Source organism: Littorina saxatilis, linkage group LG3 (assembly GCF_037325665.1).
Source record: "Littorina saxatilis isolate snail1 linkage group LG3, US_GU_Lsax_2.0, whole genome shotgun sequence".
NCBI lineage: Eukaryota > Metazoa > Mollusca > Gastropoda > Littorinimorpha > Littorinidae > Littorina > Littorina saxatilis.
This window is the reverse complement of record NC_090247.1, coordinates 70,960,374-70,986,504: the sequence shown is the minus strand read 5'-3', so window position 1 is coordinate 70,986,504 and position 26,131 is coordinate 70,960,374. Positions and strand designations below refer to the sequence as shown.

The window sequence follows — 26,131 nt, the reverse complement described above, 5'->3', positions numbered from 1 at the left end:
ATGTGTCTGTACCGATGCTAGTGTACGTCTTTCTGATATGGTGTGTGGGGGGGGGGGTGGGTGTGTGTGTGTGTGTGGGGGTGTGGGTGTGTCTGTGTTTGTGTGTTGTGTTGTGTTGTGTTGTGTTGTGTTGTTTGTGTGTGTGTGTGAGAGAAGAAAAAACAAACAGTTTGCCTTGTTCAGTTGTTATCTTTTGATTGTTTAGTTAATTTTTTTTCGTCAGCTTATAGAATCAACAGCTTGAGATTCTGGTTTGCTACCCTGTTGTTGTTACAGATCATCCGGTCGTTGAGTGTGGAGTAGTATTTGACGAGGATTATCTGGACAACTTCAAGTACTTTTGGCGCACACACAACGATTTAGTGAACTTACTCGTCATTCGGTTCACAGGGGTGAGAAATGCGACTGATTTTGACTCACCTGAGTATTCAGTGAGTCTTTGTTATGAGCAGTATTCGTCCGTATGGATGGGCGGCCGGTCCATGAGCAAAAATAAACTTAACGTTGTGGTTGTCTTTGATTTTTGAGACGCGATTAGGGGTCACAACTAGGTGTCTTAATTGGTATTGTAATCTTCACTGGACTATTGGTGATGTCATCATGTGATGTCTGATTGTCAGAAATGAGTTTACTTAAAGTACAGCTAGAAATTGATGCACTAAAAGCAGTGATGACAATTTGTATAATTCTAAAATGATGTGTAATCTTAGGCCCAGGCGAATAAACCAGATGTGATGATTAACTGACGACGTCATCTCTTTTTTAGGTGCAGGCAATTTATTTGACCGGATTCAACTTTACTTTTCATCTGAAACGGGTTGAAGTATGGCACACGAATCCGGTAAGTACTTATCTGTTGATATCGTTATCTGCGACAAAAAGACAAATCGTTGCTTCAGCAATACTGTGACTCATGCACTGCCTTTTTACTCGAGAGAGTCTAGGTAATGAGTAGTGTTTGTTGCATGGAAGGTCGGCCGGGAGGCCGAGGAAAACAACCGTATACGTTGAGGTTTTCTTGGATTTGTTTCAAGCTATAACCTTCAAATTGTACACACTGGTGGGTTTTGATAATCTTCAAACAGAACAACACTTTGGTGTACCCTTGTCAAATTTCAAGATCGCAGTGGACTCATGTTTAGGGGAAAAAAGGAAATGTTCGATTTTCTCAAACTTGTTTCAAGAAAAATCTTTGAAACTTCACACACTTGCACGGTTTGATTACCTCTAAACCTGACTCAAGTTTCATTGATTCTCATCAAACCTCAAGGTCACAGAGGTGTCATGTTCGGGCAAAAAAAAGGCAAACTGAATGTTTCTCGAAGGTTTTCGTAGATAGTTCTTTGAGTTTACTCACTTTCTGGATTAGACAATCGCCAGACATGACCCGAGTTCGATTTTGATAATGTTATATGATTGATTTCTTCGAAATTGTATTGTACACGTGTAGTAAGTCAGAAAATGTAGACGTTACTTAATGAAAAGTCATGAGATTGAGATTCTTCTGTTTACTGCTACGTCCACAGCCATGGTTCACAAAAACAAATTACATGGAACTTGGCCCACGGCTCATCATTGGAAAACTTCTGGATGCCCGAGACCCTGACTTTGCAGCTCTTGATTCGGGCGCTATCTTCACGTCGTGAGTTCATGTACTCGTTTTGGACTCAGTCACTCACCTGAGCAATCAGGAGAGTTTTACTGATAAGTATAAGTTACACCTCAGTTCAATCATGGTTTCGCGTGGTATCTTGCCGCAACAGGGGGAATGAAGACATAAGACATAAGACATAATATTTTACTACAACCACGGGCAGCTCACAGGAATACTGCTTTGTTTGAGTACATTCAATACATAATACATTCAAACACAACAACCAAACAGAGTGCTCACTGAACTGCTTACACACACTCTGACTCACTCACACCTACACGTACGCACTGATGAATATGATAAAGTCACACGAGGCTTTTACAGGAACAGAGTGGAAGGCATTCTCGCACACGTCTTAATCAGAAAGGATTTCCGTACCCAGAAGTCCAACGATTTTGGAGATTTGGAAGATTCAGCTCGGGACGACGACGCTCTTTGGTCGGTTTATCATATAAAGGGAAGCAAGCGCTTAAAATGGGGCGTCGACAGGGGGGATAGGAACTTGTAGATGATGTACCTGTGATCAAGCTGATTACTTTGGTTTCTTGCAGGAAGGTGGAGAGCTCTGCAACGGGTATGGCGTTTGGTACTGGTATTTGTGCCAAAGGCATAAAGAACTACATTAGCCAGAGCCGACACGTAGACTGGATCACGGAGACACACGAGTTCGGTCACACGTAAGTAAATTTGATTTTTGACTCACATGCGAAGCAAAAGTGAGTCTATGTACTCACCCGAGTCGTCCGTCCGTCCGTCCGTCCGTCCGTCCGTCCGGCCGTCCGGAAAACTTTAACGTTGGATATTTCTTGGACACTATTCAGTCTATCAGTACCAAATTTGGCAAGATGGTGTATGATGACAAGGCCCCAAAAAACATACATAGCATCTTGACCTTGCTTCAAGGTCAAGGTCGCAGGAGCCATAAATGTTGTCTAAAAAACAGCTATTTTTCACATTTTTCCCATTTTCTCTGAAGTTTTTGAGATTGAATACCTCACCTATATATTATATATAGGGCAAAGTAAGCCCCATCTTTTGATACCAGTTTGGTTTACCTTGCTTCAAGGTCAAGGTCACAGGAGCTCTTCAAAGTTGGATTGTATACATATTTTGAAGTGACCTTGACCCTGAACTATGGAAGATAACTGTTTCAAACTTAAAAATTATGTGGGGCACATGTTATGCTTTCATCATGAGACACATTTGGTCACATATGATCAAGGTCAAGGTCACTTTGACCCTTATGAAATGTGACCAAAATAAGGTAGTGAACCACTAAAAGTGACCATATCTCATGGTAGAAAGAGCCAATAAGCACCATTGTACTTCCTATGTCTTGAATTAACAGCTTTGTGTTGCATGACCTTGGATGACCTTGACCTTGGGTCAAGGTCACATGTATTTTGGTAGGAAAAATGTGTAAAGCAGTTCTTAGTGTATGATGTCATTGCTAGGTTTAGTTATTTGACCTTGACCCTGAAGGTCAAGGTCATGTAAAGGTCAAGGTCAAGCATGTGAGTCGTATGGGCTTTGCCCTTCTTGTCTTTATTTTTTTTTTTGGGGGGGGGGGGGAGGGGGGTACCCATTCTTGTTCTAGGGCCATGAGACCTAGTATTTAACAAGAGGCGAAGCCTTCAAGGCTCACGTAAGAAATAGACAAACAGTAACACAAACTCACTACACGAAGCTTCGCAAAGTCTTAATACCAAAAACCCGCAGCTACGGCGTGGTACTTTGACCCCAACATCGCTTCTCAAGTTTTGACATGCGAAGCTTCGCCGTAGCTCGCAACGAAGTTGGGTTTTTTTGTAAGAAGAGTGCTTTTCGATTCAAGATGGACGACGAAATCAGACTCAATACCATAGTGAAGAATGCATTTATCGACTTTGGTTGACCCAAAGTACAAGAACTAACCTCCTACCTGTATTATTTCATAATGCGATGCATTGACATGTCGAATGAAACTCGAAATCCCAGCGCTCACGCCAACTCAACTGGTCCCGGCCGTGCTCAGTCAACGAAATAGAACACATACAATTAACTTACGTCATCATCAAGTACGTAAAGTACAATTTGTGACGTAAAGTACTCAGAAAGAAGCACACCACGCGCTGGTCGAGACTACGTGCAAGCGCTTTCTGACTAATACGATTTGAGACGCCAAGACATGAAAAGAAAAAGATAACTCTTGCCTTCCAACTAGTCTCGGCCCGCTCAAAACCGAGACTTTCAGTAATTCCTTCGCGTGACGTCTAACCCTCTTACGCCATAATGTGACGTCTTCAAATGACGAAATGTTAAAGTTTCTACCACAGACATACACACGCACAAACACACACACACACACACACACACACACACACACACTGACACGCACACACACACGCACAAACGCACAGACAGACAAAGTTACGATCGCATTGCTCTTATGTAAGGTTAGCTGGGAGCTCATGGGGCTCAAGGCAGGCGTTTACGCATGCGCTAATGTCGGCCGGCTTTTTACTTGACTAAATGTTTTAACATAGAGGGGGAATCGAGACGAGGGTCGTAGTGTATGTGTGTCTCTGTGTGTGTGTGTGTGTGTGTGTGTGTGTGTGTGTGTGTGTGTGTGTGTGTGTGTGTGTGTGTGTGTGTGTGTGTGTGTGTCTGTCTGTGCGTGTGTGTGTGTGTAGAGCGATTTAGAGTAAACTACTGGACCAATCTTTATGAAATTTTACATGAGAGTTCCTTGGCATGATATCCTCAGACTTTTTTTTTCCTTTTTTGGATATATGTCTTTGATGACGTCATATCCGGCTTTTTGTAAAAGTTGAGGCGGCACTGTCACACCCTCATTTTTCAATCAAATTGATTAAAATTTTGGCAAAGCAATCTTCGACGAAGGCCGGACTTTAGTATTGCATTTCAGCTTGGAGGCTTAAAAATTATTTAATGACTTTAATCATTAACAATCTGAAAATTGTAATTAAATTTTTTTTTATGAAACGATCCAAAACTACGTTCATCTTATTCTTCATCATTTTCTGATTCCAAAATCATATAAATATGTTATATTCGGATTAAAAACAAGCTCTGAAAATTGAAAATATAAAAATTGTGAATAAAATTAAATTTCCGAAATCGTTTTAAAAACAATTTCATCTTATTCTTTGTCGGTTCCTGATTCCAAAAACATAAAGATATGATATGTTTGGATTAAAAACACGCTCAGAAAGTTAAAACGAAGAGAGGTACAATAAAGCGTGCTATGCAGCACAGCGAAACCACTATCGCGCTAAACAGGCTCGTCAGTTTCACTGCGTTTTGCACGAGCGGCGGACTACGGTCATTGTTAAAAAATGCAGTGCGTTCAGTTTCATTCTGTGAGTTCCACAGCTTGACTAAATGTAGTATTTTCGCCTCACGCGACTTGTTTTTTCTGCAATTCCCGGACATGATTATGCTTTATGATCGTGTATTTGTGCTATTCTAGGGCGCTTCATGAAATGCAATGTGGTGCCAAACGAGAAATTTCCATGTAAATGTAGATTAAAATGAAAGTTTTCTATATTTTTATACGGATAGTTTCGAGGTTGACCATGGGCAGCGCCATCTTGTTGTGAAATACGTCATCAGTTTGTGTACACAGGAAGTTGTGACATCCGTCACCCTATGGGAGGGGTGAAGGCAACATTGTTCATCAGTAGAAAGTTGTGAAATCCGTCACCCTATGGGAAGGGTGAAGGCAAAATTGGTCATCACTGAGTTTGTGTAACACAGGAAGTTGTGACATACATCACCCTATGGGAGGTGTGACGGCAAAATTGTTCAACAAAATTAAACATCATTGGTCGAACTGTGCAGGGTCAACCGCAACAAACTCAATCCATTCATACTTTTCTGTATTTGAGTGACTTATATACCGACCTTTTTATTTCTTATTTTCAGCACTGGTGTAGAAAAAATCATGAACTAAAATGTTATTATATATATTTTCTAATGTAACATTTGTTTTACAAATGTGACCATGGTCTTTCAAACATACAGTGACATTAAACATTGTTATGTTAAAAAAAAGAAAAAAGAAAAAAAGCTTTTGTGCACAAATCAGAAAATACATTGTACATTTTACCTACAGGCCAAACCGTGAGTGTCTGTGGCAAAGCCCGACCCAGGAAATTGCACTGATTTTATTTTTAGATCAGTGGGAAATTGTCAAGAACAGGCGCTTGCATTTGGATGTGTCCAATGATAGTAGGTTTGGTTGTGATCAATCAGAATAATGTAGGAATACAAATGTATGACAGTTTGGTATGATGACATGTAATTCACATATGCTGAACTGTAATATAATACATGATATAATATTATTATGGCTGTTGCCATGACCATGAACCCCAAGAAAGGTTTAATGTTATGTAAATCAAAATACCAAAATCAAGCACCTATTAATCTGGTCTACGGCGCGGGAAGATTGAGGCCTTCGTAAACGTTCAACGTTGGCCAATAATGATTTTAACAATCTTGTGTCGTTTTGTATTATGTTTTATTATGTTGATCAATTGATAAACATGTCTTCCCAACATATCACAAATCAAACAGAAATAAAGTCTTAGCAACTACAATAATTATTGTTGCCGTCAAAACAATGCAAGGCCTCAACCCGGTTCTCACGAGATCAGTTACATTTTTTCTCTCTCTCTCTCTCTCTCTCTCTCTCTCTCTCTCTCTCTCTCTCTCTCTCTCTCTCTCTCTCTCTCTCTCTCTCTCTCTCTCTCTCTCTCTCTCTCTCTCTCTCTCTCTCTCTCTCTCTCTCTCTCTGTGTCTGTATGTATGTCTTTGTCTGTGTCTCCCTCTGAATCTCTCCGCTTCTGTCTTTCTATGTCTGTCTCTGTCTATCTGTGTGTGTGTGTGTGTGTGTGTGTCTCTCTCTCTCTCTCTCTCTCTCTCTCTCTCTCTCTCTCTCTCTCTCTCTCTCTCTCGCTTTCTCTCTCTCTCATCTGACTCTTGGCACACAGGTCAAAGCAGAGGTTAACTTGAGTGCACGTGTACCTTGCAGGAGGGGGTGAGGGCGGTGAACATGTGTCCCAAAGCAGAGGTTAACTTGAGTGCACGTGTACCTTGCAGGAGGGGGTGAGGGCGGTGAACATATGTTGTTGTTTGCCGTTGTCATGAGAACAGTTACTTTTGTTTTGTTTTGTTTTTTCCTCCAAATTTTTGCATTTTCACAACAGGCTTTTCTGTTTCATCTCTCATACATGGTGTCAATTGGAGAGAAAAAAACCCGGAACAAAACAGAAGTAACTTATCTCGTGAGAACGGTAGTGCACTAGGTTTGGGGAAAAAAAACACGACAGTACCTTATCTCTTTAAACCCGTATGGGGCCCTTTAACATGTGACAGACTGACAAATGCACCGAACCCATTTGGTTCTTCGAGAGAATTTTTCCGTGAAAACCTTTTCAGTGCCTCACGGTCAGCTCAGGGTCAGTGTCATAAGAGCCGGCCATACCGGAAGGGATATAAGACCGTTTTCAGCGGATTTTCACACTGCTAAAACCTTACTTTCTTGCAGTTGCTTTGTCTGCAATGCCTTAGAACTCTACAAATAGTTAAGTTTTTCGCGTTTGTGTTGTAATTTGCAAGCAAACATCGTACATTGTAAAGTTAATCGACTTTGCTACAATTTGTAAAAACTAGGGCATTACCTGATACCCAAAACAAATAATATATATCCCATGCTGTTTTCAAATACAGCGTTTTGCTATTCACTTTGAATTCAATATCAATCAATCAATATGAGGCTTATATCGCGCGTATTCCGTGGGTACAGTTCTAAGCGCAGGGATTTATTTTTTTATTTTTTTATTTTTATTTTATGCAATTTATATCGCACACATATTCAAGGCGCAGGGATTTATTCATGCCGTGTGAGATGGATTTTTTTTTACACAATACATCACGCATCCACATCGGCCAGCAGATCGCAGCCATTTCGGCGCATATCCTACTTTTCAATAACAATCAAGAAATAACGAAGTCTTTTAACCACAATTTCCCAGATATTTACACTTTTGATTTTGTTTCAATTCACACCACAAAACATACACTTCGCCTTTTGCTGTTCAGTCTCAAGTCTAAATAATAATAGTATAAATCATAACTAATTTTCGTCACACCATCATAGACATAATGTTGCCTCACATGTTCTTTGTACGATCGTTGGTTTTCACAATAATTATTACATTACTGTACTTGTCTTCTTTTTCTTTAACAATGTCTTTCCAAAAACAAAACTCAAAGACCACACAAGCTATTGCAACCTACTCCTATCTCTCGTCTCTCTTCCTGGGTACAATGGTACCTAAGACTTACATTCAAATGCTTACATTTCCATGCTACCCACATTGTCAAAATACCAATAATTATTCAAAACAAATGCTAAAGGCACAGTGCAGCTCACAGCCTTCGTTTTGTGTTTTTGTTGCAGCTGAGTGCATTTACAGTTCAAAAATCCTCCTATGGTAGTAAAACACACCCAAAACTACCCAACGACGACATCTGTGAAGCTCGACAGTTTTTTGTTCACGCGAGTGCATAAATTAACCTAGTTATTACGTGGTGTTTGGTCGGAGTTCGATTCAACTGAGTGATTCCGGCCTCCATTTTGTTTTACACAAACTCATGATGACGTCTGACATAGTTTGCTAGTGACGTGTCTTTTTGTGCATGATGTGGTGATCTACCTGATCTAAATTTAGATCCACAAATAGGTCAAGACCAGCCGGGTCCGAGTACGAAATTAATTCGTAAAAAAATCGCAGTTCTTGACTCTTTGGGTGCAAGTCAATGAAACTTGGTAGTTCTTCTAACGGATAGCTGCCTGAGGTATGACTAAACGCCCCAGGGGCTCCGTGCACCTGGATTTGACAAGTTCAGTACCTACTACCTAACTTCATTTCAGACCCACACCCATTATTGTACACACAGTTCACATTTAAACCATTAGTCGGCCCCCTGTCGATATTTATCGACTAAGTTCCTTGTAATTTATTGCCACTGAATTTCGAAGTCTGCGTGGCCTAACGGTTTAGACGCTGTGCTGCGAACATCGAGGTTCCGGGTTCAAGGTCCGCTCTCGGGGAGTATTCTTGATCTGCTATTTTTGTTAAATCATTCTGGAGTGCAATTGTCAGTTGACAGATTTTTAAAGGTCTAATTAGTTTTTTCTAGGGCCATGAGACTTAGTAATAGGGTTTCTCAAATGTAAGCTTACTGCTGGAGCTCAAGGAGATCACGGCAGGCGTTTGCAAGAAAATTAGTAATTAACGCGTGAAAATTACTAATTTTTAGTTTTGGCACTAGTAAGCCGTCAGGAAGCGAGCCAAAACTGAAAATTAGACATTAACACTTGAAAATTAGTTATTAACACTGGAAAATTAGTAATTAACACGTGAAAATTACTAATTTTCACGTCAGAATTGTAATTTTCTCGTGAAAATTAGTAACTTTCACGGGTTAATTACTAATTTTTAGTTTTGGCGCTAGTAAGCCGTCATACGCCTCCCTTTACATACTATGCACACCATTCGGCGTCATTGCCATCAGATTGTACGGTCAGTTTTCCCTCATCCCCAGCTAGGCATGCACAGTCCAAAAGGTACATACAATGTTTTTCTATCGCCTAGTTTTGCCGAGTTTTTGAATAGCGTTTGCAGCCTTTTGAAGTTTTTTAAAAATTTTAAATTTTGTTTTTACACAATATGCATAACATAGTCGCCATTGCACCGAAACTGTTCAATTCTATTGTTTTTCTCTGTCTGTCTCTCCTCATGTCTATCTGTCGGTCTGTCTATCTCAGTGTCTCTCTCTATCTCTATATCTCTCTTTTTCTGCCTCGCTCTATTTCTGTTACTCTCAGGCTCTGCGCCTCTCTCCTTCTGTCTGTCTCTCTCTCTCTCTTTCTCTCTCTCTCTTTCTCTTTCTCTCTCTCTCTCTCTTTCTCTCTCTCTCTCTGTCTCTCTCTTTCTCTCTCCTTCTGTCTGTCTGTCTGTCTGTCTGTCTCTTTCTTTCTCCTTCTGTCTGTCTGTCTGTCTGTCTGTCTGTCTCTCTGTCTGTCTCTCTGTCTCTGTCTCTCTGTCTCTGTCTCTCTCTCTCACTCTCATTAAAACATTCAGACTTCAGACTTCTCTCTATCTCTCTCTCTCTCTCTCTCTCTCTCTCTCTCTCTCTCTCTCTCTCTCTCTCTCTTTCTCTTCTTCCTCTCTTATTTATATGTAAGGATAGTGAGAACCGGACGTTATTCAGTGCATTCGATCAGCTGAATGGCTAATCACGTCTTAGTGTACTTGTTTTTCTTTCCAAAAACAGTCAACAGGAGAATAGGGACAGACATCAAGTTCATGATTTGTTTTACTAGTGCGCCTTGCACCATCGGCGCAGATAGGAAAATATCCCATTACAATTCCATTATGTGCGTCAAAGGGCCCGTTGGAATTACGCGCCACTGTGCCACTCTATGTCTACTTACATCGGAGTACAATATTAGGATTAAGCAAGCAAAGCCCACGACCAGCTGAGTGTCTCGCGACTGGGGTGGGCTGTGATTGACCGTTGACCTCACCCCGGTATTGAAACAACAGAAGTGGAGGGGGTTATGACAAAGCAACTCTCCCGCTGAGAGGGATAGTTAGACACCGACACTTGGTACCTTTTTGTATCAGTGAACGAGCGCAGGCAGCCTCTACTGGAAGCGCTCTGGAGATAATGATAGGGTTTACTCTGTCGAGTCTTCATATCGAACAATTATTCTTGCGTGCCCTGCCGCTGGTGTTATGTAATATGTCCAGGTTTCACAAGAATTCCTTGTTTTGGTCACCGACGTACTGAAAGTTTCTGAACGCGAAGAACTGTCACCATTGCATTTATTTTGCTCTTTTTCTCATTTTGTTCATGTTGTTTGAACACCGTGTTAACTATTTACAGGAACTTCGTAACTTGTTACTAAAACTAAAAGTTCCGCAGCAGAATCGTCACTGCATATGACATTTTGTTATTTCTTGCAATGTTTTTAATTGTTACTCGTTCTTCTCACTCTCTTCATGTTGTTTTTACACTTTGCAAATAGTTGTGTTTTTGTGTGCTGTAAGTTCCTCACGAAGCACATTTTCCGCCACTCTGCATTTGACATAATTTTAAAAATGTCGGGTCTTCTTTGTTTGAATTCTTCGCACTCTGTTCATATACATGTTACTTTGTATGCCTTCTTTGCAATGAAATGGGTATCTTTTACTCAAAGTTTCTCAACAGGGAGATCTTGCAGTGCATATGACATTTCGTACTTTCCTGTCACTCTGTTAATCTTCTTTAATTCCAACAGTATTCTTTCTTAGCTTATGTGTGGTCTTTTGCTCAAAGTTCGTCAACAGGGAGATCCTGCCCCATTACATTTGATAATTTTCAATCTTTATTCGTCTGTTTATTTTTTTCTTCTACTAATAACTTCATTTTTTTTTATTGCAAAACGTTGGGTGATTTTTTGTACTACGTGCAGTGATGACCATATCACCAAGAAAATTACATGGTAATTTGCATCAAGATTGCAGTATATTTCAGCCGGCCAATGATTGACAGTGCACTGCATCATATCTGCTCTCATTGCTTTACTTATCATTGCAAGGCTCAGAACAATTCATGGGAGCAGTGAGTTGTTTTATGCTATGACATAACTGAACCCAAGTGACCTGGATACCATTTTGTTTTAAGTAACATCGCTTTGATGGTTTTATGTTATGTGCAGATTGCTCATTGTCATAATACATTAGTTGGGTGGCTGCTTCATCCGAGTCACGTTGTGCATGTGTTACATGTTACTATGATTATGTGTGGATTGGTGCTTCCTCCTCGTTAGTCACTTTTTTCCACTGATGATACCGTGATTGAAGTTGCATTGCTGCTCTCACATTAACTTTGATTCCCGTTTCAGTCGTTCATTTTTCTGTATATGAGTGGATTGGGGTAATTCAAATGACATAGTATACATTAATCAACATTAGACAACCAATGCCTTCAATACAGCAATTGCAGGCAGGATCAGGACATTTCCCATGGATGAATGCGTTCATATCATTGATTAAATTTGCGCATATTGCGCAAGTGAAACTTTACAACGAAGGGGTTATTTTTTTCAGTCATTTGAATTTAACAAATATTTTGATAGTTGTTGTGCATGAACTTCAGTTCGTCCACGACCATTCTACAAAGTTTCGAGTCTATAGGTAAAATGATCGGACATTTACCTTTTCTCCAAAACTGAGGTGTTACCAAATTAAACCCCTCCGAAATTGTCAATGGCGCAGAAGCTTTCCTGAACAGGCATGGCCTTGAACCCAGCTCTAACTGCTTTCTTTGGGTCACCAATGATCTGGGGGATGAGGCGTGTGTTTGTGCATACTCTAAAAACACGACTATGGCTGCACCATTGGAACCCCTTTCATGACCGTGCCTAAACATGGCAAAATACGGTATAAAGGAGTCAGTTTGATTTTACGTTGGAACGTTCTTTTATGCGGAGTTCCATTCTACGTTTTCAAAGTCGCACACACAACTAATCCCCCCTCTCCCCCCCCCCCCCCCCCCCCCCATGTTCTACAACATGTTTTGGCCCTGTTGATCTCTGATCAACCCTTTTTTCTTGTAGTTACTGTATCATGTAAGCGTGCGTGGACACCACTTCTGATCTTCCCCTGATTTCCCATGGGATGGTAGCGTCCACCAACTTTGCATTACACAGAACATCAACATTCTGGCTGCTTAACCCGCAGAGCAGAATTGCTTTTGACTAACCTGACCTATTTGTAAGACCATATGTAATGAACGCTTCTGGGGTGATAACGCGAGACAACTCCTGTGATCGTGCCGCGAGGTAGCGCCAGTTACCAGCCGAAAGAAAGAAGGGGCATAACCTCACCAGAACCGACCATTGTCTGTTTACCGTATAAAATGCACGACTTACACACGAACTGTTACCAAACCGATATGCTATTTGGGACCAATGCAAGTTGTTTTTCCTTTCTCGTGTGATCTTGCCGCGAGAGCAGGCACCAGTCAACCAGCCGAAAGAAAGAGGGGGCATAACCTCACCAGAACCGCCCACTGTACGGTGAACGGCCATATATATATATATATATAGACGAAAAACTCAACTTAGCAAGCTAGACATTTGTAAATGTACACAACATCAGGGATTGATGATCTCCTGACATGAGGCAAATCTACTTGACAACGTCAAATTACAAGGCCACAGCGTATTCCTTTTCTGGTAAAAATATAGAATCAAAAAAACAAGAAAGGTAGGTTGTTGGAACGTTTGTTATTGACAAAACAATACATTCACAGATAGTTCGACCCAACTTTTTATATTTCTACCTTTCTTGTTTTTTTTATTCTGAATCAGTTTTGGAACGTTGGCAGTCTCTTTGTTTTTGGATTTGGTAAAAATTATAGACAATCAACAAATTCGGGAATATTTGTTAAGCATAGAGCTTTAAATTTTTCCCAACTTATTGGATTGGATTGCATTTTTGCTAGGAAGTGAAGGAAATTGATCTCTGAAAGTTGACACACTCCCAGGCTTTGAAGTGTGAGTAGGTTTTGTTACTCGCTGATCATGACGTGTTGAGCGTGTGTCAGTGTCGATTTAGGTCACCCGCCTCAATGCTGTGACGTGAACCCGACCGGCTGTAACACGGGCTTCATGGGCGTCGGCCGTCTCTTCCTAGACTGCTACTACGATAGGATATACAAGTTTTTCAGGTACCGGCGTGTGTGCATGTGTGTGTGTGTGTGTGGGGGGGGTCTCTCTACCTAGACTGCTACAGGGATAAGATGTACGGGTTCTTCGGGTAAAGGCGTGTGTGTAGGTCCTATTTATGTGTGTGCGGGGGGGGGGGGGGGGGGTCTCTAGCTCCATCTGCCCTGCTGCAGGACAAAGATATACAGGTTCATTAGGTGAAGGCATAGCGTGTGTATATATATGTGTGTGTGTGCTTGCGTGCTTGCGTCTAGATGTCAGTCTGTCAGTGTATCCACGTTCGATTTGGGTTGATGTGATTTTCTCTGTCAACTCTTACAAACCATGTTTGATATGTTTTGATCGTGCAAATCATTACCGCGTGTCTTGGTTGTGAAATAAATATACATTGTGTTCGGACTTTTCCATGTGCAGCGAACGTTCACAAAAATGGTGCATCTACAGAGAGGACGTGTACTCGTACGGAGAATACTTGCCTATCTATTCTACCTTTCCAGGTAATACAAATCTGCTCAGTTGAAATAGCATTAAAATATTAAGTTTAGAAAATTGCATTAGTTGTGACCGGAATTGTGTGCGTGTATGTGTGTGTGTGTGTGTGTGTGTGTGAGAGAGAGAGAGAGAGAGAGAGAGAGAGAGAGAGAGAGAGAGAGAGAGAGAGAGAGAGAGAGAGAGAGAGAGAGAGAGAGAGAGAGAGAGAGAGAGAGAGAGAGATATTGTATCGCCTAGCTGGTGTCGGACACGCAACCAGACACACCGGTTTATGCTCGTCGTAATAAGAATTCTCAAAACCTAACATGATGCTGTTTTTCATTATCCTCGACTTAAACGAACAGACCTCACCGTCTTCGATCTTGTCAGGTTTTGTATGTTTGTTAAGACCATACCTCCACATGGTCGCATGCCAAAAGAGAACAGTATGTGTTTTCTCTTTGTACAGCGGTAATGTTTTGAATTAATTTCTGTTTCAGTCATAGAGCTCGGGCTGGATTATCACTGTCGGGTGGCATTCAGAAGCGACTCGGAGTTTGTCAAGCTCGATTATGGCGTAAGTAGTACTCAGAAATCAAAGTCTCTGTTGACGGGTTTTGTCATTATCTATCAGACGAATTCCGAAAATAACTCTAATGTCGGGTTTGTATGGGTTGTGAAAGAGTGAGTTCCCTTGCTATTTTTTGCAGACAAACGTCACGTGTTTGAGACACACCTTCTCGCTAGTGACTGGCCTGTAATGTCACGTGGGAAAGTTTCTCTACGTGACATTATAGCTTCTCTGCGTCGGTGGCAGAGTGATAACGCACTTGCGCTCGAAAGCGAGAGGTTGCGAGTTCGACCCTGGGTCAGGGCGTTAGCAATTTTCTCCCCCCTTTGCTAACCTAGGTGGTGGGTTCAAGTGCTAGTCTTTTGGATGAGACGAAAAACCGAGGTCCCTTCGTGTACACTACATTGGGGTGTGCACGTTAAAGATCCCACGATTGACAAAAGGGTCTTTCCTGGCAAAATTGTATAGGCATAGATAAAAATGTCCACTAAAATACCCGTGTGACTTGGAATAATAGGCCGTGAAAAGTAGGATATGCGCCGAAATGGCTGCGATCTGCTGGCCGATGTGAATGCGTGATGTATTGTGTAAAAAAATTCCATCTCACACGGCATAAATAAATCCCTGCGCAATATAAATTGCATAAAATAAAAATAAAAAATAAAAAAAATAAATCCCTGCGCTTAGAACTGTACCCACGGAATACGCGCGATATAAGCCTCATATTGTGTTGTGTGTGTGTGTGTGCGTGTGTGTGCGTGCGTGCGCGTGCGTGCGTGTGTGTATGTGTGTGTGTGTGTGTGTGTTACTGTGCTCGTGTGTGTGTGTGTGTGTGTGTGTGTGTGTGTGTGTGTTACTGTGCTCGTGTGTGTGTGTGTGTGTGTGTGTGCGTGTGTGTGTGTGTGTGTGTGTGTGTGTGTGTGTGTGTGTGTGTGTTACTGTGCTCGCAGGGCTGTGCGACGGGGTTGTGTACAGTTCTAGACGAGTCGTCCCCAGACTACGGGCTGGCGTTGATCGACAGGTACACCAACGGACGGGCATGCGGACCCAACGACGACAATGTGAGGCCGGAGAAAGAATGACGTCATTTTGATTTATAATACGGCTGAGCGATAGGTGGTAATCGGGTTTTTGTAATTAATCAAATGTTTGGTCGTATTACCCAAATATTAACCAGGGTAGAGCAAAAACGGTTAAGAGTAGCACTTTATCCCATCAACACAAGATAGTACTGATCGTCCTGCGGAGGTTTTCTTGCTAAGCAGTATATATGTTACAGTTAATCTGTGAAACCAGGGAATACGTGTACTAACTAAACTATTTCAGGTAATACATGAATTAACTGTGGCCACTAGTGAATACATGTATTATCTGAAAATTTCAGTTAATGCATGAATTAACTAGAAAAAAATCCAGTCAATACACGCATTGACTGAAATCTGAAGGTATGCAGTACATGGATTAACTAATCAGGTTCAGGCAATCCATGTAAGTCTATTTCCCATATATTCATGTTGTGTGATTTTGTGTTCAGTCAAGATGTGTCTTTATCCTACATACGTGGGAGATACTCATGAGATAATAATCGTTCAAATGACATGTGTGTCATGTCAATATTTAAATATTATTTGACAAGAAAATGAGAATAAAAACACTGTGGCCGCGAGTGAGACTCGAACTGGGGTCATTTGCTTAACGGCGCGACGTCTTACCACTTCGCTCGCAGTTCACGATTTAAAAAAAAAACTCGTGTAAATCTGGTATGACACATCAAGCCATGTAGTATTCTCTATTTCTGCCTGAGTGATCTTGAAATAACACTATCCCAAATGTGAGTTGTTTTCCGGGCACTTGACTCGCATAGAGGCAACTATTTCTCATTGGCAAGGCCAAAGTAGCACTGTTTTGTCAGTGGAGAGGACATACCAGTGGTGGAATGGCGGAAATGGAGACGGAAATTTCGAACACGCCCGCAGTTGATTTGTTTGTTTGTTTGCTTTACGCCCAGCCGACCCGGCACGAAGGGCCATATCAGGGCGGTGCTGCTTTGACATATAACGTGCGCCACACACAAGACAGAAGTCGCAGCACAGGCTTCATGTCTCACCCAGTCACATTATTCTGACACCGGACCAACCAGTCCTAGCACTAACCCCATAATGCCAGACGCCAGGCGGAGCAGCCACTAGATTGCCAATTTTAAAGTCTTAGGTATGACCCGGCCGGGGTTCGAACCCATACAGAAGAGGACCTGCTGCGTCTAGCTGAACAAGAGCAGACTCCTGTCTGTGACTGCGAGCTTGAAAATGACCCCTCCCCAAACAGTGTGTCATCCCAAGAAACAGTGTCATCCCATATAACATTGTGTAACCAAGAATCAGTGTCATCAAATGAATATGTTCTTTCTTTCTTTCTTTATTTGGTGTTTAACGTCGTTTTCAACCACGAAGGTTATATCGCGACGAGGGAAAGGGGGAGATGGGATAGGGGAAAGGGGGGAGATGGGATAGAGCCACTTGTTAAGTGTTTCTTGTTCACAAAAGCACTAATAAAAAAATTGCTCCAGGGGCTTGCAACGTAGTACAATATATGACCTTACTGGGAGAATGCAAGTTTCCAGTACAAAGGACTAAACATTTCTTACATACTGCTTGACTAAAATCTTTTCAAACATTGACTATATTCTATACAAGAACCACTTAACAAGGGTTAAAGGAGAAACAGAATCGGTTAGTCGCCGCATACGACATGCGGGGTGCAGAGAAATAAGGATGTGGAAAAGAAGACTTTTGGTAAGTGAAATAAAGGTGATGGATCCAGTCAGGTAGAAATAAGACAACAAGAAAAGAATTGGAAAACTGCAGGGAATAGTAGGGAGAGTTTTCTTGGAAGGAAATATAGGTGAAAGGACTGGTAAGGCAGAAATAAGACAAAAGAAGAGAAGAAACAGAACCGTTAGTCGCCTCTTACGACATGCTGGGTAGCATCGGGTAAATTCTTTCTAGTCCCAACCAATATGGGACTCCCCCTAACCCGCGGGGGGTAAATGAATATGTATGGATTATATGAATAAATTGTGTTATCTCCATAAGCTTGTAAAATTAATCACAAGGCGTTTGAATGTGTATACGTGCTAGGAGTGAGTAATTATGTGATGAAGAGACATGTTCAGGTAATACATGTATTGACTGTCGCTTATTTTTAGTTAATTCATGTATTAACTGAAATGTTCAGATAATACATGTATTGACTAGTGGCCACAGTTAATTCATGTATTACCTAAAATAGTTTAGTTAATACACGTATTCCCTGGTTTCACAGATTAACTGTAACATATATATACAAGTTGGTTTTTTTGTAATGATAAAAGAAACGTCCACCACTGGCCGCACAAACAGGCTATAGACTTGACTGGTTCATTCATGGGCGGGGATATAGCTCAGTTGGTAGCGCGCTGGATTTGTATTCAGTTGGCCGCTGTCAGCGTGAGTTCGATCCCAGGTTCGGCGGGAATTTATTTCAGAGTCAACTTTGTGTGCAGACTCTCTTCGGTGTCGGAACCCTCCCCCCGTGTACACTACATTGGGTGTGCACGTTAAAGATCCCACGATTGACAAAAGGGTCTTTCCTGGCAAAATTGCTTAGGCACAGTTTATAATTGTCTACCTATACCCGTGTGACTTGGAATAATAGGCCGTGAAAGGTAAATATGCGCCGAAATGGCTGCAATCTACTGGCCGTATAAAATTTCATCTCACACGGCATCACTGCAGAGCGCCTAGAACTGTACCCACGGAATATACGCGATATAAGCGTCATTGATTGATTGACTGGTTCATTCAGAGGCCCAGATATTGTTCGTGCTAGCCTCTTTCCAAACGATTTGATTTCAGATGTTTTGAGATTTTACCGGGCACCTCAGGAAATGTCCGGTTAACGGGTTTTTTCTGCGGGATCATTACTTGTAACGACATGCCGGTGTAACGACATGCCGGTGTAACGCGTTCAGCTTTCCCCCGGCATTCAGCTTTCTGATTCGGCCTTGTTGATCTTGTATAAACTCCACACTGAAAAGCCCCCCTCTCTTCCATAGTACTGATGATGGAGTTTACGTACTTTACATTCAAGGGGTCAAATTCGTCCAACCATTTTGTATTTCAACTTAGACATTTACTTCATCCTAACATTCCTTTCCTTCTCATTCAAGGGTGCACGTTTTCGAAGAAATCGAATTTTGGGATGAAATCTATTAAATTTCAACACCGATTTCCTTCACTTGCAAGAAACTGACATGCATTTATTTCTAAAATAGACGTACTTCTTTAATTTGACCAGGAAACAACATTTCAGTCTCGAGTATATATCGAATCAGAAAGCTGAATGCCGGGGGAAAGCTGAACGTGTTCCGCCGGTTTGAAAAGTGAAGTGCACAATCCCTGACTCGTGTGTACTTGTAAGCAGCACGGAGCAAGAACCTTCTGTTGTGCTGCACCACCACTCTGGAACTCTCTTTCCTTCTCTGTCAGACACTGCACCTCTCTCAGCTCTTTTAAACAACAGTAGTCAGTTGAAAACTATCTTTTTCACACAATATTACACCAACCCGGCCTAATGTCTTTTCCATTTCATTTCTGCACGTACGCCTCTCCCTTAAAGTTGGTATGATTGTTGAAAGTGTTCGCTGGGTATGTGTGTATATATAGTGTGTATAGCATATATGAATATTGTGTGAACAGTACATGTGGTGATTTTTGTCCGTATGGATAATTGTTTTATGTAGGTTGTACATCTAAACAACGAAGTGACTGTGGTAAGATGAACAAAGTTAAAAAAAAAACACAAAGGAATACTGTACTCACCAATACAAGAACGAGACAAGACGGTACGAATTTTCGCTTGTGGAAGCTTCATCAAGAAAAACAAGAAGCTTCCATAAGCGAAAATTCGTACCGTCTTGTCTCGTTCTTGTATTGGTGAGTACAGTATTCCTTTGTTTTTTTAACTTAGGTTGTACATTTAATTGTTCTATTTTGTATATGTTCTTTTGTAAAGAGCCTAGAGCCATAGGGTAGGCACTTAAAAATGTCCAGTTATTATTATTATTATCATTATTATTATTATTATTATCATTATGTGCCAGGCGTGTATTGGGAAGTTGTGCATGGCACCATCAACCGTAACGCGTGCATTCACCACCATACGCTTACCGCCGCGCGCCTCTCGTGTGGAAGGGACGGGCACTTGGGCCCCCTGGTCAAGCTACAGCAGTGCCTGCTCCTCCGCCTGTGGCACCGGGGTTCAAATTTCCACCAGAAAGTGTAGCAACGCAAACAGGTAACAGTCTAGTTTAGTTTCGTTCTCCAACCCTCCCTCTCTCCGTCCTTCATATGTTTTGGTTTAAGCCTGTCCTTAACTGGGCGAAGTGGACTAATAATAATAATAATAATAATGCAAACTTTTATAGCGCTATTCTAGAAAAATGTCTACTCTTAGCGCTTTACAATACATACATCGACCAAGCATACTATACACGCACAGGCAAAGAAACCGACCTAACATAAACGACCAAACATACAATACACGCACAGGCAAAGATAACGACCAAACATAAACAAACATACTATGACCAAACATAGCCAACAAGCTGGCCACACGGAGCTTTAGCACTGAGTTTTTGGTAAAAAGACTTCGCGAAGTCGACTTCGGGCTCAATGAAGGACCGGCTTAAATCTAAGTCGCTTGTCTTCATGGTGTAAGGACCACATCAAGCCAAGCACACCAACCTACCATGCAGCAACGCAGACAAACCTATCACAAGTTTCTTAATTTTTTTTACTCACCTGAGTAATGAGTGAGCCTCAGGAGTGAGCAGTGTCCGTCCGTGAACAGAAAACTTAACGTAACGTTGCGGTTATTTCATACATTCTTGAAGTTAGAGCTTTGAAACTGTACACACTTCTGGGGGTAGTAGTCCAACAGGACCTACGTCTGATTGACTCGACAAAATGTCAAGTTCGCAGCAGGTCCGCTGTTCATTAATTATTGTATTTGTTAAAGGTGTTCTTGCTTCTTTTTACAGAGTGGAAGCGTGTTCGGGGTGGAGCCGTTTCAGAGGCAAGTTGTGTAACGAACAGGTAGGCATTCTAATAGTGATGATTGGATGATAAATTTTGAGTAGAATTAAGTGTCACATATTTCACCGTTGATAGGCGATTTCAGGAAATAACGCTGTCGGGCCTTTAAGAAATGTAGAAGAGTTGCTTTCCATTGTTTTCCATGCTTTTCAACAACAACAAGATGAGACAAGCTACACGAGACGCTGTAGGCTTGCGTCAGTGGTTCTTTGGAAACAAGGGAAAGCAATTTAACTCTTATTGTGTGTTATTTCTGACAAAGGTCTTTTAAGGGGTGTACACACTTCGTTCTGTTTTTTTCTATAAAGTAGCTGTAGGCCATTTGTTGTAAGCTGCAATAATTTCATCAATTTCACGTCACCCAGCTAATGCCCGACAACACATCTACCTCTTCCTTACTACTCACATCCCGACAAAGCCCTTTCTTTCTCCCGTGCTCTCTTACACACACACACACACACACACACCACACACACACACACACACACGCGCGTGCACACACACACACACACACACACACACACACACACACTCACACACACACACACACATACACACATACACACGCACGCACACACACGCGCGCGCACACACACACACACGCACTCACACACACACACATACACACATACACACACACACACACACACGCACGCACTCACACACACACACACACACACACACCACACACACACACACACACACACACACACCACACAATGGAGTATAACATTGGTCAGCCCTTTCGTTTTCGCAACGTGTATTCATGGCGATGTTGTGCGTGGTACTGTGATCCGTTAAAGTGCGCTGTCTCGCTCAGTACCGCCGACTTCAGCACTAGAGGTTTCTGTCGGGGTTTCTCCACCCTTAGCTCCTGGTCAGGGTCCTTACCTGGGAGCACAGGTAGCAGAGGTTTTAACGCGCCTCTTACCCACGTGATGAACCCGTATGAGCACATAGGGTATTTACGAGTCAACAGTGCCACCTGTTAACCACCCCGCTCTGATATGAACACCGCCAGTTGGTCCAGGACAGCTTATTCGTCCGGGCAAGCCCGACTTATATCGCTGCAATCCCTTATAAGTTATATCTAAGGGACGCCCCCTATCCGCCGCCTGGGGACCCGCCGGGTTGGTGATGGTCGCCCCGCCACCTAATTGGAGATAGCCTGACCCCGGGTTTTCGCAACTATTTGTTGAAGTACAAACTATATATGGCTGCACAACGTTCACAATGGGAATGGTTTCCAAGGATTTACCCTTCATCCAAAACAGGAACCCAGATCCACAGCCAGGCTGCTTCATGTGCAAAGAAGGATGTTTCGCTTGAATTGTTTTTGTAAGTGACACCTGCACAAGTCAATCTACGAAATCAATTTAGCAAACCGTTCCTAGTGTGAACGTTGTGCACCAAGGCTGTTGAGTTTTGGTATCAGTCCAAGTGAAAGGCTGATCTTCTTTCGTGTGAAAGGTGTGAAAGCCTGGGCAAGCTGTGAAAAAGAACAAGTAACAGGCGGCGTGTTTGTTGGAAAACAGAAGTGCCGTGCGAATTGTTGCGCAAACGAAAGGGCTAAACAAGTTGGTTTAAACGGTGTTTATTAAACAATTTATGGATAAAACATAAAAATACATGTTAAGGATCAACAACAAGCTGACCCTAAAAGCAGAAGAAAAAAAACCCATTACAAACAATATCTTGGAACAAGTTTATGATCCATTGATTTTATTCCGTGTAAAACCTGAACAGGTCGCTGAATGGTAGCGAACATGAGATCTCTTACCTACTGTAGAATGGACTTATCCACATTACAACCTATATTCCCACGTCGTGAGTATAGCAACCACACCATCGGTCATTTACACAGTCCACAGCAAATACAGATTTGATGTATGGATAGCGGAGAGCGACGGTGAGACTATTGAGCGCTTACTCTTTTGTCTTTTTCTTTGCCCGAAGCCCTGTCCCGGCGACAGCTCTCTCGAAGAAAAGGAACTCCGTGTCGACCGCGCAAGCTACGTCTGCAGCCTGGCACGGGCCAAGGGAGCGTTCGGCAGCAAATACTTCTATGGGAACAGCTCCTTCAGGAAATCAAGCTTTACCGTGTGTAAGTACCCTCTGATAGAGTCAAGGTCACAGGAAGGCTAGCTTTAACGTGTGTAAGTACACTCTGATAGAGTTCAGGTCACAGGAAGGCTAGCTTTAACGTGTGTAAGTACACTCTGATAGAATCAAGGTCACAGGAAGGCTAGCTTTAACGTGTGTAAGTACACTCTGATAGAATCAAGGTCACAGGAAGGCTAGCTTTAACGTGTGTAAGTACACTCTGATAGAGTCACGGTCACAGGAAGGCTAGCTTTAACGTGTCGTGTGTAAGTACACTCTGATAGAGTCAAGGTCACAAGAAGGCTAGCTTTAACGTGTTTAAGTACGCTCTGATAGAATCAAGGTCACAGGAAGGCTAGCTTTACCGTGTGTAAGTACACTCTGATAGACTCAAGGTCACAGGAAGGCTAGCTTTAACGTGTGTAAGTACACTCTGATGGAATCAAGGTCACAGGAAGGCTAGCTTTAACGTGTGTAAGTACACTCTGATAGAGTCAAAGTCACGGGAAGGCTAGCTTTAACGTGTGTAAGCACACTCTGTTAGAGTCAAGGTCACAGGAAGGCTAGCTTTAACATGTGTAAGTACACTCTGATAGAGTCAAGGTCACAGGAAGGCTAGCTTTAACGTGTGTAAGTACACTCTGATAGAATCAAGGTCACATGAAGGCTAACTTTAACGTGTGTAAGTACACTCTGATAGAGTCAAGGTTACAGGAAGGCTATAGCTTTAACGTGTGTAAGTACCCTCTGATAGAGTCAAGGTCATAGGAAGGCTAGCTTTAACGTGTGTAAGTACACTCTGATAGACTCAAGGTCACATGAAGGCTAGCTTTAACGTGTGTAGTACACTCTGATAGAGTCAAGGTCACAGGAAGGCTAGCTTTAACGTGTGTAAGTACACTCTGATGGAATCAAGGTCACAGGAAGGCTAGCTTTAACGTGTGTAAGTACACTCTGATAGAGTCAAGGTCACAGTAAGGCTAGCTTTAACGTGTGTAAGTACACTCTGATAGTCAAGGTCACAGGAAGGCTAGCTTTAACGTGTGTGATTACACTCTGATAGAATCAAGGTCACAGGAAGGCTAGCTTTAACGTGTGTAAGTACACTCTGATAGAATCAAGGTCACAGGAAGGTTAGCTTTAACGTGTGTAAGTACACTCTGATGGAGTCAAGGTCACAGGAAGGCTAGCTTTAACGTGTGTAAGTACACTCTGATAGAGTTCAGGTCACAGGAAGGCTAGCTTTAACGTGTGTAAGTACACTCTGATAGAATCAAGGTCACAGGAAGGCTAGCTTTAACGTGTGTAAGTACACTCTGATAGAGTCAAGGTCACAGGAAGGCTAGCTTTAACGTGTCGTGTGTAAGTACACTCTGATAGAGTCAAGGTCACAGGAAGGCTAGCTTTAAGTACACTCTGATGATAGAGTCAAGGTCACAAGAAGGCTAGCTTTAACGTGTTTAAGTACGCTCTGATAGAATCAAGGTCACAGGAAGGCTAGCTTTAACGTGTGTAAGTACACTCTGATAGAATCAAGGTCACAGGAAGGCTAGCTTTAACGTGTGTAAGTACACTCTGATAGAGTCAAGGTCACAGGAAGGCTAGCTTTAACGTGTGTAAGTACACTCTGATAGAATCAAGGTCACAGGAAGGCTAGCTTTAACGTGTGTAAGTACACTCTGATAGAGTAAAGGTCACAGGAAGGCTAGCTTTAACGTGTTTAAGTACACTCTGATAGAATCAAGGTCACAGGAAGGCTAGCTTTAACGTGTGGAAGTACACTCTGATAGAATCAAGGTCAGAGGAAGGCTAGCTTTAACGTGTGTGAGTTCACTCTGATAGAGTTAAGGTCACATGAAGGCTAGCTTTAACGTGTGTAAGTACACTCTGATAGAATCAAGGTCACAGGAAGGCTAGCTTTAACGTGTGTAAGTACACTCTGATAGAATCAAGGTCACAGGAAGGCTAGCTTTAACGTGTGTAAGTACACTCTGTTAGAGTCAAGGTCACAGGAAGGCTAGCTTTAACATGTGTAAGTACACTCTGATAGAGTCAAGGTCACAGGAAGGCTAGCTTTAACGTGTCGTGTGTAAGTACACTCTGATAGAGTCAAGGTCACAGGAAGGCTAGCTTTAAGTACACTCTGATGATAGAGTCAAGGTCACAAGAAGGCTAGCTTTAACGTGTTTAAGTACGCTCTGATAGAATCAAGTTCACAGGAAGGCTAGCTTTAACGTGTGTAAGTACACTCTGATAGAATCAAGGTCACAGGAAGGCTAGCTTTAACGTGTGTAAGTACACTCTGTTAGAGTCAAGGTCACAGGAAGGCTAGCTTTAACGTGTGTAAGTACACTCTGATAGAATCAAGGTCACAGGAAGGCTAGCTTTAACGTGTGTAAGTACACTCTGATAGAGTAAAGGTCACAGGAAGGCTAGCTTTAACGTGTTTAAGTACACTCTGATAGAATCAAGGTCACAGGAAGGCTAGCTTTAACGTGTGGAAGTACACTCTGATAGAATCAAGGTCAGAGGAAGGCTAGCTTTAACGTGTGTGAGTTCACTCTGATAGAGTTAAGGTCACAGGAAGGCTAGCTTCAACGTGTGTAAGTACACTCTGATAGAATCAAGGTCACAGGAAGGCTAGCTTTAACGTGTGTAAGTACACTCTGATAGAATCAAGGTCACAGGAAGGCTAGCTTTAACGTGTGTAAGTACACTCTGTTAGAGTCAAGGTCACAGGAAGGCTAGCTTTAACGTGTGTAAGTACACTCTGATAGAGTCAAGGTCACAGGAAGGCTAGCTTTAACGTGTGTAAGTACACTCTGATAGAATCAAGGTCACATGAAGGCTAGCTTTAACGTGTGTAAGTACACTCTGATAGAGTCAAGGTTACAGGAAGGCTATAGCTTTAACGTGTGTAAGTACCCTCTGATAGAGTCAAGGTCACAGGAAGGCTAGCTTTAACGTGTGTAAGTACACTCTGATAGACTCAAGGTCACAGGAAGGCTAGCTTTAACGTGTGTAAATACACTCTGATAGAGTCAAGGTCACAGGAAGGCTAGCTTTAACGTGTGTAAATACACTCTGATAGACTCAAGGTCACAGGAAGGCTAGCTTTAACGTGTGTAAGTACACTCTGATAGAGTCAAGGTCACAGGAAGGCTAACCTTAACGTGTGTAAGTACACTCTGATAGAATCAATGTCACAGGAAGGCTAGCTTTAACGTGTGTATGTACACTCTGATAGAGTCAAGGTCACAGGAAGGCTAGCTTTAACGTGTGTAAGTACACTCTGATAGAATCAAGGTCACAGGAAGGCTAGCTTTAACGTGTGTAAGTACACTCTGATAGAATCAAGGGCGTTATATCTTACGTCCGACACCTTGCTTCTGAGAACGATAAATATC

At 42.1% G+C, this 26,131-nt stretch overlaps 1 protein-coding gene across 1 annotated transcript in view; it reads left to right on the top strand.

Moving 5' to 3' along the window:
- The window catches only part of LOC138963150 (A disintegrin and metalloproteinase with thrombospondin motifs 7-like), a 48,203-nt gene that overhangs the window by 4,164 nt on the left and 17,908 nt on the right, over positions 1–26,131 (top strand). The window contains exons 7-17 of the mRNA XM_070335184.1: positions 277–392; positions 767–841; positions 1,527–1,642; positions 2,206–2,331; positions 13,325–13,447; positions 13,860–13,942; positions 14,417–14,493; positions 15,438–15,548; positions 19,628–19,821; positions 20,567–20,621; positions 22,578–22,725. Coding sequence (XP_070191285.1) covers positions 277–392; positions 767–841; positions 1,527–1,642; positions 2,206–2,331; positions 13,325–13,447; positions 13,860–13,942; positions 14,417–14,493; positions 15,438–15,548; positions 19,628–19,821; positions 20,567–20,621; positions 22,578–22,725 — 1,224 coding nt within the window. The remainder of the gene's footprint in view (positions 1–276; positions 393–766; positions 842–1,526; positions 1,643–2,205; positions 2,332–13,324; positions 13,448–13,859; positions 13,943–14,416; positions 14,494–15,437; positions 15,549–19,627; positions 19,822–20,566; positions 20,622–22,577; positions 22,726–26,131) is intronic.